We start from the raw sequence: 20,881 nt of genomic DNA on the forward strand, positions 1-20,881 counted from the left end.
ACAAGTGTACACAGGACTGCCCTAGGAAAATCAAGATGTTTGGTCACCCTCCTTTTAATAATTACAAACTACACATACGTGAACTGAACAAAGAGATAGTTGGACAAGTTTCAATTCCTTACCTGAATCTCCTTTAGGTTGTTAATGGATTCCTGAGGAAACTGGGTTTTGATGATGAAAATGAGAAGTTCTTATGAATTGGTAGGTTTAATAATATTACCTGATCTGGAAGTCAGTACAAGAATAATACCTGAAGAGTGATTGCAGGAAGTCACAAAGATGAAGAAGAATATGCATTTTGAGATTAGGTGGTTAAGTCTTGGGATTTTTTTCCTTTGGTACCAATCTAGCCCATGTGTCCATCTTCAGGAAAATAAATGACTAACTCGCTGCTACTACTTCTAGCATCTCCCTCATCTCCATCTACCTCACTACCCCTTGGTGGGACATTTGGCTTGAGGATTTAATATCCTCAATGTATTACACTTAAGTATTTTATATATATTCCCCATGGTAAAGAGTTTGGTGATATGGAAGAGTGAAATTGTAGAGAAATGCACACCAGTGAGTCTCCTTACACACCTGCTCAATGAACAACAAACTGGTGTTGCTTCATGTGTGTGAGTTCACGTGTATTCTTGCTCAGGAGCACATCTGTGTGAACACACATGGGATCTCCAACATGTGTGTGTTGGCCTGGTGGGCACGTGCCTGTGACGTCATTGCTTTGTCCTCTGTGACTCAAGGGGCTTCTCAGAGAACATAGCTGTCTGAGTGATGGCCTGGCCAGTGGAGCCCCTGCCCCGGGATGGGGCAGGTGTGCAAACAGGAGCAGGTACTACAGTCTATAAAATGTGCCATACAAGGGAAGAGATCACAGAGTTGATACGGTGTTATTTTGATTGATTTTGGTATTGTATTTATACTTTCACATGCTGGAAATCAATCGACCCTCTGCCCCCTCCTCTGTTCCTGCTGTAGCTCTGTTCAAATGAAATGCTTATATCACTTTTACAGCTTGTCTGTGAAAAGGATGAGTGAGCCGAGAGATTAATAGGGGCTGCTGAGGGCCTTGCCCAACTGCGGCCCAGGTGTGTGGGAGAAGAGGCAGTAGCCAAGGTTCAAGGTGCCTTGGAGGTGATGGCCACCACATAAGCAGAGATAGTGTCTTGGGGCAGGAGGGAAGGTGAGTCCTCTGGGGTGGAGCAAGGACTGTTTGCAGGGATGAAAGATGATGGGCCTAGAGTGTTTCCTGGGCGGGGGTCCTTCTCGGGCTGCCTTCCTCTCTCTCTTCTGCCCTGGCTCAGTGTCTCCCTTGCGCTGTCGTACTGCCCTGGGTAAACTTGTAACATGCTCCTCGCCACATGCGTCATCTCCCTTGGTTTATTGTGTGTCTGACCTGTAGACCTGGGGACCTCCATGACCGGGGATGTGTCTTCTCCCTCCCTAGTCTCTAGCTGACAGCCCAGCACACGAGGCAGTGTTTGCTGAGCATGTGTGTGGGAAGGCCAATTTGGGAGGTGCAGCCTGAATCGGGAACTAGAATGTTCCTGAATCAGGAACTAGAATCCACCTTTGAGGATTCTGGAATGGGCTTAGTGCTACAGTTGTTGGGAAATTGCCCTTGGAAGGTTAAATGCCCATAGAGTGCATTCCCAGTTTACCCCAGAACCAGTTTTTTCATCATCCTTATAATGCCCTCTCATCACAGGGTTGAGAGCGAGACAGGTGGGAACTTGGATTGTGGATTGAACTGTGTCCTGCAGAAAGATATCTTGAAGTCTTAACCCTTGATACCTGTGCATGTGATCTGATTTGGAAATAGTCTTCACAGGTGTGATTATGACGTATGTTAAGATGTGATACTAGAGTAGGGTGGGCTCTTAATCCAAGTTGACTGGTGGCCTTATAAAAATGAGAGACTCAGAGATAGACACACACACACACACACACACACACACACACACACACACACAGAGAGAAGAAGGCCATGTGACCAGGAAGCATGATGCATCTACAAGCCAGTGAGTGCCCAGGGGCTGCTGACCACCAACAGAAGCTAAGAAGAGGCAAAGAAGCATTCTGCTCAGAGTCTCAGAGGGAGCATGGCCATGCTGACACCTGGATCTCAGACTTCTTGCTTTCAGAAATGTCAGAGATTAAATTTCCATTGTTTCAAGCCACTGAGCCTGTGGTATGTTGTTACAGAAGCGAAAGGAACCTGATACACTTTGGGAGGCAGTGCCTACCGATACCTGGGATAGCCCGTGGACAGCACCTATTTTCCGACTGCCTGCTATATTAAAGGCATTTTACTAGGGCCTCAAAGAACTTCAAAGATACACAGGATAGAGTTCTTGACCTTAGAGATTTATGATCTAGAAACTTCAGGACCAGCTGAGGAGCTTGAATTGGGATGAGCAAGGAGACAGATGAGTGTTAATCCCAGGACAATCTAACAATAGGGCAAGTTCAAATGTAGGGGTCAAATATGGATATGGTTTTCTCATAATTTTCTAAGGACATGGTGTTTCTGATGAAAATGATAACACAGGCTAATGGCAAAACTAAGTTCCAAGGTGAAATTTCGTGAGAGCTGGCTGTACAGTCCTGTTGGAGGCAACACTTGCCCTGGCAGAGAGCTGGGCCTGGTGATGTTCAACTGTGGTGGGCAGGTGCCAACCGCTGGTCCAGTGAGCAGTAGGTGAGAGACCACAGAAAGGCCAGGAGGCACACCTACAACAGCCCGTCACCTCTGCAAGGGCAAGGCTTCTGGTGGGACATGCATGGTGTGGGGCCTTTAGATGATGTTGAACTCTGCCAAACTCTGTGGGCACCACCATAGAACCCTGGTTTCTCATCTAGAGACTGCAGAGAAACCCGGGCATGTCTTGACAGCCCTGTTGTCCCTTCCAGGGATGGTGGCCAGAATCTGCATTCTGTGGGGCAGTTTTTTCTGGACATTCCTGGGGCTGACTTTGGCCTTGCACTGCTTTTCCCGAGGCATACTTTCCCTTTGTCTGGGTCTATCATGTGTGGTAGCCCTGTGGTTTAAAAGTCACCCCTTGTCAGTTTCTAATCTTAGGTAAGGAAACGCAGCCAAACTCCTGAGATCCCCAAACACCTTCCAGAGAGATCCATTTGGTGGGGTGTCCTCACCGCTCTCAGAAATGCCATTTTGGGTCTTACTCCCAGATGGGGAACCACCTTTTACTTTTCTAGAGGAAGTAAGTTTGATATGAGCTCAAAAGAGCACTGGATTGGGAATCAGAAGAGCCAGGTTCAAGTCACAGCTCTCCCCTGATTCTGTGGTAGGTCAGTTTAACAACTCTCAGTCTCTGTTTCCTCATGTGTGAAAAGGGGGATGTAGCCCCTATCTTGAGGATCTCATTGGGTTGCTGTGGTGATTGAGTTCATGGAGAGGAAATAGCCTTGTGAGCAATAATGTGTCATACAGAAATAAGGCGTATCCATTGCTGTTAGATTATGGGTTTTAATGCACAAAATCATGGGATCCTCCCGTCCTTTTTTTTTTAAATTCAAGTATAATTGACCTATAACATTGTGTTCATTTCTGGTGTACAACATAATGGTTGGATATTTGTATGCATTGTGGAATGATCACCATAATAAGTCTAGTTAACATCTGTCATGGGTCTCCCATTCTAAAAGGTTCTGTGATCTCATTTCCCTCCCTACTTGAGGCTGCCAGGAGGCCTTATATCTTCCCAGTGAACAGTTTCTAATAACGAGAGAAATATCTTCTTTGGCATAAGGTGATGGGCCAGGGTGAGTTGGGTGTGAACACAGGATTCTCAGGCCTTAGGAATGAGTTTACAGTCTCAGAATGGCCTGGAAGAAGTCATTGCCCTTTCATGGTTTCTCTCCATCTATAAATTTAGGCGGCATTTCAGCATCTTGGATTTAGGGGCATTGTAGTTCTGAAGTGTTTTCATTGTAGACCTCGCCGATTTGAGGCCATGTGATTACGTACCATGAGGCAGGTAGGGGAGTGATTAAGAACATGGACTCTGGAGTCTTACAGCTCCATCTAGAATCATGATGTTGTCACTCACTAGCTGCATGCCTTGGGCAGACTGCCTCACTGCTCTGACTCTGATTCCAGGACCCACCTCACTGAGCCACTGTGAGCACTGAATGAGATCATATGGACACAAAACCCAGGCTGGTGCCTGGTGGTCAATAAATGCTCAACGGGCTTTAGCTATTATTCTGGATAAAGAAGCTGGGTTTTCTACAGGTGACAATATGCTATAGCATCACTCCACACATACTCATATCCCGGGTAAGTTACCTCATGCAAAGCAGTGTGTGAGCCCCATGCACCTGTGGGAGATCTTTCTTACTGGGAAGCCCCCATCAGCCATGTCTACAGGGCCTCAGTTTCTCCTGACTTTTCATCCACAGGTCAACCAAAGGTGTTTCTAGATACTGAGTTTCCCACTTACGAACTAGGTAAAATTAGGGGCTTTTGGGCTTTAGCTTCCATGAATTTGGCCTGTCATTCTCTTGTTCATGGTATTGAAATAAGATGGTGCAGATTATGCAGAACAGTTCTGTTAGTGAAAAAGTTGACGTGAGTGAGTGGGTGAAGGGTATGGAGATATCAGTGATCCAACATGGCAGCACCTAGTACAGCATGCTCACAAACTGCGATGTCTCCTTTCATTTGCTGAAAGTTCCCACTAGGTTGGGGGAAAAGCTATGCATAATTCTTTAGGGGAAAATAAGTGCCTCCATTTTGGGGTGACGCTGACTAGCCCCAGTACAGTGGTTAAGGACGAACTGAGGGATGTTGAGACTTGAGCTGTAAGCTTTTTATGGGAACCAGTATTTTGTATTCCACTTGTCTTATATGTGCAACTGGAAGGTAGTTACTCACTTCCTCTTTGTTCCTGGGATGTCTGAAATACCGTATGTATAGTCTTTGGAGAAAGCTGATGACATTCGCCTTCCCTCTCAGATGCATATTTTCTTATTCTCAGGCCCCTTGCTGCCTGCCATTCTTCTGCCTCTGTGCTCCTATGTAGGACTTCCTTCTTCCAGCTATGACCTGGTGCATAGATTCTGGGTCTAAAGTTCCCGAAATGTCATGAGTTCCACTCCTAAATGAAGCCCGTTTTCCTACAGACGAGTCTCAAGGGAATAAAGATTGGGAGTCGGAAGGAGATTGTGCTCGATCCATTATAACTTGTCCCAGTGTGAGAAAAGCAATGCTAGAGGGTCAGGCAGCATGGCACCGTGAAATGAGCCCAAACTGTGAAATCAGATAGATGTGGGTCTGTCTGCCATTTGTTAACTATGTGACCTTGGGTGAATGATGAAACCTTGGACTTCAGTCTCCTCAACTGCATTATAGGGATGGCAGGATCTACCCCCAGGTTGTCATGATGATTAACCGAGGTAAGGGAAGCCCTGTGTTCAGAGCGCCAGTCCTGCCTTCCCTTCCCTTTCCTTAAATGTGTGTCCTTAGGCTGCTTGATCAGTGGCATCATTTTCAATCACCAAGTGATACCCCCAAGTATGGATGCTATGAGGCATGAACAGTGCCTTTTGGTTCCCATAAGAGGCCAGGAGGGAATTCAAGCCAGAGAATAGAGCTTACCTTTTGGGAAATGATTCAGGGAGGGGCACAGAGAAATGAGGAGGGCATGGCATCTTGGGCATCGTGCGGGTCTGCAAGCTTGGGGAGTCATCATGGCAACCTCAGTCTGGAAGCGGGAGGAGACAAAAAGGGGAAGGGACCCCAGGAGCTGGCCCAGGAATAGACGGTGACTTATCCCCAGGTGTACTCTTGGGCACAGCCCATGTTCACTTGGCCTCTGTCCCGCATCTGCCAATAAAAATTAAAGAAATTGATTTTCTTTTGTTTGCCTCTGAGGACTAGGCTCTTTTTATGAGACAGTAAATGGAATCCCTCTCTGCGCGTGGCTGGAGTTTTAATTGTGTTTGTTGTGCTTTCACCTTATTCCATTTTATGAGTTCCTGCTCCCAGATTTGTTGATGTGAAGTTCTCACCCACCAGGGACACATCAGTATTTGATTTTTATCAGTAGGAAAAGGTTGAGGTTTTTAAAAAATCATTTTCTTAATCCAAAGTTTGGCTTGTTTGCTTCATTCTGACACATTAAAAACATGAGACCCGTTCATAGTTGTTTTCTTTACTTCCCAAGTCCAATGTGGGGTTGGGGGAGAGTCTCTCTCAACAGTGGAGGTCATGGTCTGGCTCTCTGTGGAGCTAGATTAGATTAGATTAGATTAGACCTCAATTTTGGGACAGAAAGGGAGGAGACGTTTTAAATGAGTTGTATCATCGAGGACGAACGATGCCCCCTTTGTTTTGCGTAGGACGATTTTGGAAAGATTTGTTGAAAACGGTGTGAAGGAAAACATTAAAGTCGCCTTGTTCAATGTGGGGATGGTTTCATTGCTGTATTAGCACGAGTGAGAACTTTGGAGATTGACTCCTGTCAATCTCAATGATTTAAAACGACCAAGCTGTATTTCTCACTTATGCCACAGAATACACCTGCTCTGTGTTGGCCTCACTCAGGGAGAGAAGTTGCCTCATACTTCCACAGTTGCCAAGGCAGGGAAAAGAGAATGCAGCAGGTCACACACTGGATTTTAAAGCTTCCGTGTGGAAGTGATGTAGACTGCTTCTGCTCACTTCTCATTAGCCAAGGAAAATGATGGGGCGCTGCTGTGTAACTTGAAGGGGTGCAGAAAACTGCCCTCCTAGCGATGCCTAGAAATGCTTGGTGAACAGTGGTCATCACAATCACAGTTCCCAGGAGGGTTTTCTGAATTGGTAGGTGAAATTGCCCCCTACCTTGGAAGGAAGTACAAAGATAAATGAAGGAATGCAGAAATGGATGGATACTGGCCCCAGGATTTTACGATTTAGCCGTAACGTTGGCCTTGACTACCCAGAGTTACCTTATATGGCTCGGTACTGCCTTGAAAATATTTGGTGATCTATTTCTAGATGCCTTGGTTCAGATGTCCTGGCTTCTTTATATGGCCTCATGTATTTATACCAAGTTCTGCTTGTAAAAAATACTTCATGTCGGGGCGCCTGGGTGGCTCAGTCAGTTAAGTGTCTGCCTTCAGCTCATATCGTGATCTCCAAGTCCTGGGATCGAGCACCACGTGAGGCTCCATGCTCAGTGGGAAGCCTGCTTCTCCTTCTCCCTCTGCCCCTCCACCCCACTCATGCTCTCTCTCTCTCAAATAAATAAAATCTTTAAAAAAAATACTTCATGTCGGCAATAGTATTGAGAAAACGGGTATTTGGGTGGGAAGAGTAAGAACTTTGGAGATGGACCAACACGGATTCATATATAGGCTCCATCATCTCCTACCTAGGCAATTTTTGGAAAATGAATTAAACTTATTTGAGGAGCAGTTTCCTAGTTGGTCAGATGGGAATAACAGCACATTTTGCGGGTCAAATGAAAAGAGAATAATTGTTATAGTTACGTCCTTGGGACTCTGAGTCATTCCTTTGGAAATTAGAAAAGAACCACGTCTATAAACTGGCTGAGCAAATGCCATTGTGTTGAACTAGTGGCTGGATTTTCTTGGGGATAAATTTCTGAGAATTGTTAATGCTTTGAAAGTTGGGGAGTTGGTGGATATTGGGGAAGTAATTCCAAAGAAGTGTTCCCCCTGATGAAAGGGGCAGTGTTTATGTGTTGATTCATTACCAGGGAGATGGCTGCTTTTCCGTCACTCATTTTGTGCAGTGTACAAATACACTCCTCTTAGTCCACCCAGAACGCTGACTCACCAGAGGCTTCCACAGGACACCTCTCCTTGCAGACCTCATGGCCACTTGCATTCCCCCAGATCCTCTGCGATGGGGCCTCCGCCCACCTGGTGGGTCAGAGCCTGCTCTACTGCAGTGAAGTCCCATCTCCTGTTTTCTTCAGAGACCTTTGCTTTCTGGAGGCACCTGACCCCGCATTGGAATCAACCGCTTATGAAAATCTAAGCTATTCCATTTCAGCCCCCTACTTTTTCCCATTGAAGGAGCAGAGAGGGAAAGAGAAGAGACTCTTTAAAGACAGTTTGGACCATTCTCCTGGGCAAGACACATGCTGGGGCCCTCAAGCTTTCTCTAATTATCCAGTGGTTCAATTATGGTATGGTTAGAAGAGCAAAACCCACTCTACATCTGAAAGAAAAAAGGCACTGATTTGGGAAGAGAATCATGTGATGGGGATGTCTGAGCCGACCTAGATTCCCTCCTGGTTCCCTCTCAAAAGCTTGAACTGACCAGCAAGCCTTGCAAAGGCTTGTCTCTTTTCCTTTTTGTTTATTAGTGCTACATAACAAAATAATTGTGTCCTGGATTAGGATTAGGAATGGATTAGAGACAGCAGAGAGGCCCGTCACAGGTACTAGACTGTGTGTGTGTGTGTGTGTGTGTGTGTGTGTGTGTGTGTGTGTGTGTGTGTGTGTGTGTGTGTTTGTGCATGTGTTGGGACTATCAGAAGACAGCAAATTTGATTCCTCCTCCTGCCTGCCTTAGGCCTTGGTGGCTTCAGGAAAATAAATAGAGAATCTCCCTGGACAGATGAGATGTCTCCCACGTTATTCGTTCTTCTTTGTAGCTTAATAAATTCTTCTCCGTGGTTATTAAGGTGAGAAGAAATGCCTCTTCCTCACAGGGGCACCAAGTCTGTGGGTTTTCCCCTGAGACCTGAGACCTGGCCAGAGCCAGAAAGATAAATTGGTTCCTAGGGTGAATGCGGGTTCCCCTGTCAGCGGATCTCAACCGAGGGCAGTACTGTCATCCCAGGGTGTGTTTGCAAATATGTTGTATGCTGGGTGGGGAGACTGGCTTTTCTAACATTTATTTAAAAATATTTTTTTATTAGACTTTATTTTACCAAGCAGTTTTGGCTCGCACAAAATTGGGTGGAAGGTACAGAGTTCCCTTATATCTCCCCGCCCCCTTTCCCCCCACATACCTAGCCTCCCTCATCATCGGTGGTACATTTGTTACAACTGAGGAACCCGAGACTGCCTTTGAACACCCAGGTCCAGAGAGGCCACGTAACCTGCCATACCCAGAGCAGCCCTGTCCCCAGAGGACTTGTCTCGCCTCAGCGCCGGCCACAGCCCTGCTGGGGACCCTGCAGGTAGGCAGGAGCAAGCTGCAAGGGTCTCCTCTTAGGCTCTTTGAAGTGAGGGGTCTCTGCACTCTTTATGGCTTTTATTTTAAGGAATGTGGTTCGTGGAAGAGTGGAGGTGAGTAAGAGGACTTCAGGGACCGGACAGCGGTCTGACAGCACCGTGCTCTTTTTGATGTGGATGTAGCCGAACACAAGCGTTCAGCAGCTCTGGGATGCAGAGCTCATGATGAATTATCTGTAATCTATCTGCATGAGTCTAATGAGGTGATTCACTCTTGTCCCTGTTGGCGAGGATCAAGAGCAACCTCTTTAAAAAGGTTCTCAGGGACCTGCAATTGAAAGCAGCTGCTCATGAGGAGGATAATGTGCCAGAATTGACCAAGTGTCCCTTTGAACACATGCTGTCCCCCTCATGGTCTGCACTTTGTGGGAGGCAGTGCCGTGTCACTGTTAGGTGCTTAGACTCTGGGGCAGAGCAGGTTTGCCGCCCAGTGAGCGTCCACCATTTTGCATCCGCTTTGTGCTGTGTGTCCTTGGGCAGGTCACTGCTCAGTGCCTCAGTGCTTCCATCTGTAAAATGGGGAGAATAAAGGTACCAACCTCAGAGAGGCATTATAAAGTTAAAGACATTGTATTTACAGAGCCTGATGCATAGAAAGCACTCAATAAAAATGGCAACAATGGTGAGATCTCCAGTTGACTCCTCAACCCGCTACAGCTGAATGTTTTCCTCCTACCAGTCCTCTCTGGGACCTGCTCTCACTAAGGCTACCTTCTCATTGACGGATACAGTGGCCTATTTTCATTCTTCATTCTACTTGGCCTTGATAGAGTATGCTCTTGACCTTCTAGGGATTCTCCTCCTTTGACTTCTAAGTCAATGTTGTTTTTTGATTCTCTTCTGCTTTTCTGGCCGTTTCTTCTCATGTTCCTTTCCCCGCTCCCCTTCCTCTGCCTGCATTCTAAGTATTAGGTTTCCCAGGGCTTCGAAGTCTGCTCTATTCATTTATTTCTGTGAAGTCTTCCTGGGTGACCCTGTCCCTTCCTGTGGCTTGGGAGCCTGGAGCAGGATGCTTCTTCTCCCTGTGGCTCTTACCTGGTCTTCTCAGATCCTAGAATAATGTTGAGAAAGCAGAGACTGTTTTAGATCACAGGCTTTGGAACTTTGTGTGGACCACTCGCTGTCCACTGACTCCCTGAGACACAGATTCAAAGAAACAGCCTTTCGTAAAAGGCTCAAGTCCCATCATTTCTGTCTTCTCCAAACTCCTCCTGATTCTGTGTCCTGCTGCCATGTTGCTATAACAACCCACATCCCATAATGCTGGGAACAGACTCGGGTGCGGGGGGCCTTCTGTCGCTTGGAACTGGATCTTACATTCCCTCTTTTCCCTGTTTGCCCCTTTGTTTTGCCAAAGCTTCCCCTCCTGCTGCTTCCTAGGAAGGGAGAGGTGAGTGTCTACACACCTGCAAGTACCTGTGTTCTGCCCTTGCAATGGGCGAATACACTTTTATTTATTTATTTTTAAAGATTTTATTTATTTGTCAGAGAGAGAGAGAGCACAAGCAGGAGGAGTGGCAGGCAAAGGGAGAAGCAGACTCCCTGTTGAGCAAGCAGCCCGACACGGGGCTAAATCCCAGGACCCTGGGATCATGACCTGAGCTGAAGGCAGACGCTTAACTGACTGAGCCACCCAGGCCATCCTGTGAATACACTTTTAGGGGTAGAATTCTAGGCTGAAAATTTGTCCATCAAAAAATTTGAAGGAATTGGGGCACCCACCTGGCTCAGTCAGTTGAGCATCCAAATCTTGATTTCAGCTCAGGGCGTGATTTAGGGTCCTGAGATCAAGCCTCGTGTTGGGCTCCATGCTCAGCAGGGAGTCTACTGGAGATTCTCTCCCTCTGCTCTCCCCCTGCTCTCTCTTTCTCTCTCAAATAAATAAATAAATCTTAAAAATAAATTTGAAGGGGGATTGCTCAGCGTCGTCACGGTGGGTTGTTATGGAGAATTGCATTGTCTTTCTGATTTCTCTTCCTTTTGAAATATGACCTATCCCTCCATCCTACAAGCTCTTAGCATCTTCTCTTTGTTCTCAGGGTTCTGGCATTTTATAACTTTGTGCCTTGATATATGTGTGTGCGTGTATATGTGTGCATGGGCAGATGCGTATGTGCATGTATTAATTATGCTTGAAACTGAGTGGACAGGCCATTTGGAGAAATTTTTCCCTAATTTTTTATCCTCTCTTCCATCTTTTCCATTCTCTCTCCTTCCCTTTCTCTCTCTCCCTATCCCCTCACCCTTTTAGTCAGATATTGAATCTCTGGATTGAATCTTTAATTTTCTTCTCTTTTCTTTCCTATTTACCTCCTCTTTCTGTTTTGTTTGACTTTCTGAAAAATTTCCTTGGCTTTATCTTCCACTCCTCTTTGGCTTTTGAATTCTGATGGTCATAATTCTCAAGGACTCTTTCTGACCCTTGAATTGTTCACATTTTAACTATCTTTTTTTATGAATGTGATGTCTTCATTTGTCTCTCTGAGGATATTCATGATTTAGAAACAAAAAGTCTTCTGCTCCTTGCAGTGCTCTGTTTCCTGTAGGTCCCTAATTATCTCTTTGTCTTACCCTCTCTCTTTCATGTTGAAGCTTTGCTGAAGTGTCTGAGGATCCTAGACTGTTCTCTCATTTCTAGGAATTGAGTTCTAGAAAGTACTTTATGCACATAGGTGGGCCTCATCAACTATTAGCCTTCACTATGGCATGATCACAGACTAAGCATGACTTCTTTAGGAGACCACCAAATGTCAACATCTAGGTACTTTTCTTTTCTTTTTTTAAAGATTTATTTATCTTTAAATAAGAGAGAGAGAGAGCAGAGGGAGGGCAGAGGGAGAGAGTATCTTAAGTAGACTCCCCGCTGAGCGTGGAGCCCTACGCAAGCCTCTGTCTAATGACCCTGAGATCATGACCTGAGCCAAAATCAACAGTCAGACGCTTAACCGACTGAGCCACCCAGGCACCCTAACATCTAGGTATTTTTTTGAGGCCGTTCAGTTTCTGCAGAGAAGGATCCTCTGAATCTCCTTCAGAGGAGGAGACTGGGAGTAGGGTCAGTAAGAGGCATGGGTATTCCTGGATTCTGTCTTCCAGGAGCAGGAAGAAGGGAACCAGCCCTTCCGCTCAGGCTTTCCACTTAATTTTCTCCAGGGAGAAACCACTAGACTGGTGGGCTGGGGCCAAGGTCATGGCTTGGGTAATTTGTTCCAACCCCGAGCCCCGATCCAGCTTTCTGGGTTACCCTGTCTGTTCAAGTCCTGGGCGACCCAGCAGAACTGACTTTCTCTAAATATTCCCCCTGCAAGCTTACATCATTTCACTTTTCATCTTCCAAAACGATGAAATATCTTATTTCTTCTTGTCTCCCCTCTTCTTGCTATTGGTTCACCAATATTTCTTTATTTCTTTATATTTTAGAGGCATTTGGGGAGAGAGGAAGGAGGAAAAACCCATGCCCGCTTTCAGTGTTTAATTGGAATCATGACGAAGTTTCTCAGAGTTTACAAGGTGTTTTCAGGCACTGGCCTCTGTTTGCAGGGCAAGTGATTATCGCCATGCATTGCTCCTTTTCCATGTGGTCTCCGAAACCCGTCAGGCATTTGTCGTGGATTGGAATAAGCCTGTCTGAGCTGATGGAGTGGAATTCAGGGTCCTCAGTTCGCATTCACTAGTCTTCCTTTTAGTTCTGCCTCATTGGTGCTTCACCTCGCTCTTCGATGGGCAGTATTCTCCCCATAAACTTCAGTAGGTGTAATGGACTTCTACAGCGCAAGTATTGTGCGAGCTGCAAAACTGAATCACAGAGGGTACTTTGTCTTGGGACCGGGTGTCTTGCAAAGCACCCATTTCAAATACCAGCTGTAAGAAGCCACAGTCACAGCCGATGCCCTTGACGTCGGTTTTATTTGTATGTATGGGAGAATCGCCCCGCCAGACAGAATCCTTGCCCTGCTCAGACTGTGGCAGCAATTATCTCTGTCAGCTTGTGTTCGTAAATTGGAGTTGGGGTTGATGAAGACACGAACGATGTTCCTTGGGGTCACTGGGGCAGTGTGGATCTTTTGAGAGTGGGCAGCTGATCCAGTTGCAGGAAGGCTAACAGTGATGCAGCCGAATTTGTGTCACTGTGAAGGCTGGCTCAGGTTCGGTCCTGGCCCATCCTGGGCTTAGCTCCCTGTGGACTGGGAGAGGCAACAGCTGAGTCCAGCGAAAGCTGGATACATTCCCATAGGAATCTGAGGGCCACTCTGGAAAGGCTGATTAAGGCACTCCAAGGCCCTAATTAGAGGTTCTAGATCCTGGCGGTGCATGGGACTCACACGGGCGTTCTTTAAATCCTGACGCCCAGGTGCATCCCCGGACCAACTGAATCAGAAACTGGGGTGGGACCCACCATTGATAGTTTCTAAAGCTCCCTAAGGGAGGAGGGACAGGGTGCAAATGACTGCTATATGTACATTTTTTTTTTATCCCGTTGTTGCTACAGAAGAAAGAACTCATTTAAAATTTGCATTCGTTTGAACTCATTTGGATTTGGGGGAAGTGAAAATAATTCATAGCAGAGTCATTTTGATACACTCTTGCAGCTGTTTCCATGGTGTGATGGGGTGGACCTTTCCCTCAAGAAGGAGAACGAAGGGGTGGTTCTTTGCATGCAGACTCCAGAGCATTCAGGGAATACTCATCCAGTGGGTTTCACTCTTCTGGAACCGTGGTGGCAGAAAGAGTGAGAGGATCTGTGGGCAGGGCTGGGCACTGGCCGGATGTGACTTCCCTGATGTCCCCGTGTCTCTCTTGGTGTGCACAGGGCCCGTGGCTGTCATCAGTGGCGAAGAGGACTCAGCCAGCCCACTGCACCACATCAACCATGGCATCACCACGCCCTCATCTTTGGACGCTGGGCCGGACACGGTGGTCATCGGCATGACCCGCATCCCGGTCATTGAGAACCCCCAGTACTTCCGTCAGGGACACAACTGCCACAAGCCAGACACGTGTGAGTACTGGAGTAGAGCGTTGTCCCTTCTGGGCAGGGCGGGGGAGGGTGGCATGGCAAGAGACCACGTAGCTGGGGTTCTGGAACCTTCTGAGGTGACCTGCCACCTGCTAACCTCCCACTCTCTTAAGAGACCCTCCCTGTTTGTCTCAAAACTTGAAAAATAGCCTAGGCAAGGGGTCTCCACTGGGGCAGAGCCCCCTGGGCAGAGAGGGCTCAGGGTGGGGAGCAGCCTGGATGCAGGAGGCCCAGCCCCACGTGGAGAGGTGCTCCCAGTATGGCAAGGGGCACAGCCAAGGCTGGTCTTCTCTAGAGACCTGGCCCTGCATTTAGGAAATGTAACCTGACTGTGTCCAGACAATAGCCCCTGAGGTTACCAGACCCTCCACCCAAACCTCCAGGAGAAGCGAAGGGAATGAAGGGTGGTGAGTACTGTTTGAATGGAAACACCTCCCTAGCTGCCCCTCCAGTGCCCCGAAGTGCGCACTTTCTGAGAATCTCCTCACAGCTCCACTGCTAGGACACCTCACCTCCCTCTGCAGATGTCTCACTCAGATCAGAAGATTCAGGGCATTGCTTTCCTCCTCATTTCTCGCCTGCTCTTGGTTCCAGTCCCTCTCCTTGTATTTCTGCTGAGCTCCGCTAGGGCCTCTCCCCGCTTCCGGAGACTCTGTGGCTTGGACTTCCCGTTCAGCAGGTGGTCCCTTTGCTGGTGTCCCAGCTTCCGTGTAGGCCTAGCAGCCCCAGCGCACACCCTTCCCTGCTTCTGCCCTCAAGAAATGGTCAGTAGTTCAGGAGAGAGTACAGAGGCCCCTGGAGACTGAGAGCTGGAAGGGACGGGCTGGGTGAAGGCCTCGTATCACAAACAGGAAAACTGAGATACTGAGAGGCTGTGAGTTCCTCTCCCGTGTCCCCTGGCTTCTGCCATTGGTTCTCTTCTTGTCTCCGCTGGTCCAGGGTTTCGGCCAAGGAAGAAGCCCCCTGGGTCTTTCTCTTGCCCTGGCTGAGTGCTCTGTACTCGGGCCACACCGTAGCTCACAGACCTCTTGCTTCTCCTGCTGGTCCATCTTACAGCCGAGCGGGCATTCGGCTCTCTCACTAACCTTTGCTTCTGTTTTCCTGGCTCTGATTTTTAGTAAGAGGGCTGACACAGTGCGGGGGACTGGGCTCGAGTCACAACCATGTGCCTCCCCAGCTTGGGTGTCCTTGTATGTCCTTCAGAATTGGCCTTAGTATTTATTGGACACCCCCCATCAAAATAGCAGGGGACATAGTGCTAAGAACGTTCTGCTCTGGCTGAAGGCCTTGCCTTGGGTCAGGCTCATCTTGGATGGATGTGGGTGTGGCTGGAAGGAAAGCCTTTCTGTGATGGTGGCACGGGGTCCAGGCTTGGTCTAGAATGCGGAGCTTTCTATAGTGATGCTGATATCTCAACAGAGACCTAGGCTTTGCTGTATTGAACATACAGTTGACTCTCGTTATTCACAGTAGTTATGTTCCCATAAAGTCACCACAAACACTGAATTAGTGGATGCTGAGCCATTGCTCCTAGAGGACATACAGGGTTAGGCTCCTGTGAATGTCTGGTCACAACATTTTTATCAACAAATCAATACATAACCTGTTTTATGTGTGCTTCTGTTGAAAGACGCCTTATTTAATAGATATCGTTGGTTCATTAACATCAAACTCAGGGTCAGCAGCACAAGGACTCAGGCCTGAACAGAGTTTATCTAACACACGAATCTTCTCGAACACACCTGTTTGCTCCGTAAGGCTCACCACAGCCTTCTTGCTCGCAGGAATGCTAGATAGCACTTCAGCACTATGCTTGAGGCCATTTTATTTTATTTTAATTTAAAAAAAATTTTTAAAAAGATTTTATTTATTTGACAAAGAGAGAGAGACGGAGAGAGAGAGCACAAGCGGGGGAACATCAGAGGCAGAGGGAGAAGCAGGCTCTCTGCTGAGCAGGGAGCCCGAAGTGGGGCTCGATCCCAGGACCCTGGGATCATGGCCTGAGCCAAAGGCAGACGCTTAACGACAGAGCCACCCAGGTGCCCCGAGCTTGGGGTCATTTTAAACAGTGAAATCACCCATAAAAGGCACAAATATGCAAAAAATGGTACCAAATAGATGACGAAAAGGACACTGGTTTATGTTATGAGAGCTGAAACAAGAAGGCAGAGCATCATGTGGGAATGTGCCCATCGGGTGACCCCCATTTCTCACCACTCCTTTCATGTTTATGAATGACCACAAAAACGCCGGGGGCGTTGGTTTGGTGGTTACACATAAGTTTTGGCGAAGAGGTGAATTTGTAAATCCAGAATCCATGAATAATGAGGACGGACCATATGCCGTTTAGGGGAAGTTCTGAGCTCCTGGTGTAGCGCCTCTGGGTTGTATCTGTGTTCCCCTGAGTTCCCGATTCCAGCTTCCCTGTGGTTGTCAAACAGGGGTGAATCTTGCCCGTGGGAAGGAAGTTTCCTCTGGGCCATCAGAATAAGTGTGAGCCCTGGAGAGAGCCATGGGGTCTGAGTGTCCTTTAATGTCAGGATCCACCCCAGCCAGGGAGCTATGGCCCTACAAAACCGAGTGGAGAAAAAAACCTTCCTTCCTAATTCCTGGGCTTGTGATTCAAAGTGGACTTTTGAAGGATCCAGGTGGTACTTCTGTGTGAACAAGGAGGGGTTGGTGGAGATGGAGGGCAAGTGGGTTTATTGACGAAGACCAGACAGAATAAGGGAATAAGCAGTGAATCATCCGGGGGACATCACAAGCTAACTCCAGCTTGTTAGAACCCTCCAATATTAGGGAAAGTGTCCTTTTCAGGGAAGCAGGACGTTTTGTCCTGTCAGTAGACAGTGGATGGCTCCTAATTGTTTCCCGAAAACATCTATGGCAACAACAGACAGTGTGCACGAGCGTCGTAACTGGGTCTGGCTCACCCCGCTTCTGTGAGTCCCTGGTTGATGCCCGGGCCCGGGAAAGGTGGCGCTGGCCCTGCCCCTCAGTGAGATTTACCAGCTAAGCCAGGCAGGTCTCTGATTACAAAGGCTTCATCAGTTGAGAGAAGTGACTCCAAGACACATCCCCCGAGTGCGATGAGACACTATCATAAATAATTAAAGCCGCATGCACCGGGGCAGATAAATAAGTGGCGAGTGCCCGTGACTCTGCAGGCAAGGCTGGGGTCACACCTTTGGGGTGATGGCAAGAAACAGGGGATTCAGGGAGCAGACGTGCTCATAGGATGGGCCCCCCGAGGGCTCTCCTGTCTGATTCCCTTCTGTATCCCGTGTAAAAATGTGCAGCCTGGGAAGAAATGGCAGGCACATCGTGCTACCTGGCTTGAGACAGCATTTCCCTGAGTCTCCCTGTGATGGATGTAGCACAAAAGCACTTTGCTTTCTTAAACATGTGTTTATCATAAATGTTGGGACCTTTCTGACCGGAGTGATTAGGACCCCGCTCCTTTCCCCGCCTTTCCCTCTATCTGTCTTCCATCTGGTCCATAGCATTTTTCATAGCATGTCAGGGCTGCAAGGATGTTTGGAGATCACCTCATTCCATCCCTTATCAGAGGCTTGCCTGCATTCCCAATATGCACTCTGCACTTGGCATCAGCTTTATTCTCAACATATTCAGCCTTTCCAGGGGTTCTGAAAGACCTGAATGAAAAAGCTCCTACTCGGGGATAGGTATGGAATCTGATGCCTAATGAGGCCCCCTCATTGTTTACTGAAGCTTCCTGGTTCTCAAAAATGTCAGGAAATGGATCCAGGCCTCCTCGTCACCCAGCCGATTTGGGGCTAGATCCTACAGAATGAGACACCATGGGGCTGGTCTAGAGGGGTCAGTGGGGAGAAGTCGGGAGGTGTTTTTTAGCACCACGGCCTTCAGTTCCCTTGGTCACCCTTGGGACAGCCCTTGGCCACAGTAGTCATGCATAGGCTGGGGCTGGGTCTCCGGCTGCTGTCTGAGGAGTCACACTCTGGCTCTCTCCCACAGGCCGGAAGGGAAGGCGCTTTGGCTCTGCTTCCAAAACGCGTTCTCAAAAGACTGTTTTCCAAAGTGCATTCTCAAAAGACCGTTTGCCTCTTGGTTGAGAGAGCAGAGGCCGTCTGGGGAGCTGATCTGTGTCCTCCCTCCCTCTCTTCCTCTGTCCCCAGGTCTGGGCACCTGCCTTATTCACAGGTTGTCTCTGTCTTGGTTGTCACCTTCCCAGAGCCAGCGCTCCCCACCTCTCCATCCTTCTGATCTCTGCCCCTCCTGGCAGGCCGGTGCACAGGGACCTCTCCCGGCCGGCGGCCCTGCCTCCCTCTCGCTCCCCCTGCAGAGAGTGCCTGCATGCTCACCTTGCGCTCACCCCTGAATCTCTTCCCTGCCCTGCAGCTCTGGGTCTCTCTCCGCTCCCCCAGGAACCCTGACTTCACCGTCCTTGACCTTCGCAGAATTTGACCACACTCCTCTTTGTCCTCATCTTTAGCATCCGAGCCACTCTTGCTGAGCTGATTTTTCTCCCTTTCATCTGTTCAGTACGTATTTATTGAGGGTTTGTGGGCAGCCTTCCTTTAGGCTTTGGAAACAATGGCGAACAGGACCTGCATGGTCCCTACCTTCAGGGACTTGCTGCCAACCACAGCTGATCTCCAAGACACAAACAGCTCCCTCGGGACCGCTCACAGAGCCTCCTGTTTTCACCCTCCACCTTTCTGCTGGTGGTTCCCCCCGCCCCTAGTGGCTTCTTTCCAGAACGCCGATCCCACGCCACCCACTGCTGCTTTTGTGTAATTTCTGCTTGAAAGGCCCGTCTCCCCTCCTGGCTTGGCCCCCACACCCCTTTCTTCCTTTACGCACCGTTCAGCATCTGGCTCATTTCCAACCTCTCCTAGGCCCAGGCTATGGCAAAGGGACCTCCCCTCCGCCCCCGCCCCAGGAACCCCTGGCCTAGAGTAAATGCCTCGCACCAGTCTCGAATGACTTCGAATCCAATCTTAGGTCATCCTGTCACTTCTCACAAATGTGTGCTCTGTGTCCCAAACCTAACTTTGAATTTATTCCAAGAAGTAGCTCTTACATGTCATAATTCTTAATTTCTTACTGAAGATACAGCGTGGGACTAGGGGCCAAGGAGACAGCAACCGGTGCTGTGTGTCGGATGACACCTGGCGAGTGTATCTTTGTGGCGCGGGCTTTCTAGAGATGGCACGGACAGAGGGAAAGGCTGTTGGCCTGCCTCAGCAGCCTCCTCTGGACCAAGCATGAGGCTAGCACCATGCATCTTTGTATTCAGGGCCCCTCGCACCCCGTCCCTGAGGAAGAGACTGTGGTTCCCATTCTACAGATCGAGGACTGAGGCCCCTTGAAGCTTAAGCTTGGAGAGTTGCCACTCCTGCCCTCCCACTTCTGTCACCCCCTGTCACCAGCTCCCATCAGTGTGGTGCCTTCATTAGAACCGAGGACATATTGCGGTCAGCTGAAGTCCATGGTTCACAGTAGGGCTCGCTCTTGGGGTTGTGTGGTCGGTTCTCACAAGAGCAGTGTGGTGTCTCCATCACGTGCCCTCCCTAATGCCGCACGGAACGGTCTCGCTGCCCTTACAGACCCTCTGCGGCCCAGCTGGTTCTCTTCCTTCCCCCTTCCCCGCCGGCCACTGGTCTTCTTGTAGGCTCTTACAGCCCGGCCTTTCCCAGGTGTCATATGGTTGGAATCCTACAGTAGGTAGACTTTTCCGATCAGCTTCTTTCACTTCATAATGGGCATCTGAGGGTCTTCCAGGTGTTTTCGTGGCTTGATAGCTTATTGCTTCGTACCACGGGTAATGCTCTGTCGTATGGGTGTCCTGCAGTTTCTTTATCTGTTCTCCCGTTGGAGGATGGCCTGAGCTTCCCGGGGCCGCTGTGACAAAGTACCCAAACTGGGGGGCTTCAAACCATAGAAATGGATTGTCTTGCAGTTCAAGAGGCTGGAAGTCTAAGGCAAGGTGTTGGCGGGGGCCACGCTGCCTCCGAAACCTCGAGGGGAACCCTTCCTCGCCCTTACTTAGCTGCTGGTGGCATTTCCAGTGTCCCTTGTCACCACACCACTCCAGTCCTCTGTCCTCCAACTGCACGTGGCCGCCGCCTTCTACGCACACCTGGCCTATTGGCTTAACACCACCCCCCCAGCCCCTGCTCCAGTATGATCTCATCCTGACTTAACTAATTACACGTATAATGACTGTTTCCAAATAAGGTCATACATCCAAATAAGGTACTGGGGATTAAGACTTCAACAGATCTCTTTTTGGAGGCACATACTCAACCCTCGGGCTTGTCAATGCACACCTGCCTTCTTAGTAGGCTTGCTGGAGTGTGTGTGTGTGTGTGTGTGTGCGAGCGCATGTGAGTGTGCATGCACGTGCGTGTGAGTGTGCGTGTGTGCGTGTGCACGCATGTGTAAACCCTTCTCTTGTGCTCTAAACTATACCAGCAACCAAAGACTGTGTAATTCTTACTAGATGTTCACATAGATGAATAGTGAGCATACTTCGCTTCTCACTTGTCACTGGTCAGAGGCCCATCAACCATGTTCGCTGCAAAACCAGCCCCTCGGTAGACTGACAAGAGTGTTTGCCATGATGTTAACCCCAGCCCCTGGTGGGGGGCCTTC

At 48.6% G+C, this 20,881-nt stretch overlaps 1 protein-coding gene across 8 annotated transcripts in view; it reads left to right on the forward strand.

Annotated features, from left to right (window-relative positions):
* The window catches only part of NTRK3 (neurotrophic receptor tyrosine kinase 3), a 383,244-nt gene that overhangs the window by 222,696 nt on the left and 139,667 nt on the right, over positions 1-20,881 (forward strand). For all 8 annotated transcript variants that reach the window (XM_028122166.2, XM_088025201.1, XM_028122167.2 and 5 more), the window contains one exon: positions 14,036-14,224. In XM_028122166.2, coding sequence (XP_027977967.1) covers positions 14,036-14,224 — 189 coding nt within the window. The remainder of the gene's footprint in view (positions 1-14,035; positions 14,225-20,881) is intronic.

The sequence above is a fragment of the Eumetopias jubatus genome, unplaced genomic scaffold, assembly GCF_037043125.1.
Source record: "Eumetopias jubatus isolate StellerSeaLion01/CBP00866 unplaced genomic scaffold, mEumJub1_p1.0 scaffold_7, whole genome shotgun sequence".
Classification (NCBI taxonomy): domain Eukaryota; kingdom Metazoa; phylum Chordata; class Mammalia; order Carnivora; family Otariidae; genus Eumetopias; species Eumetopias jubatus.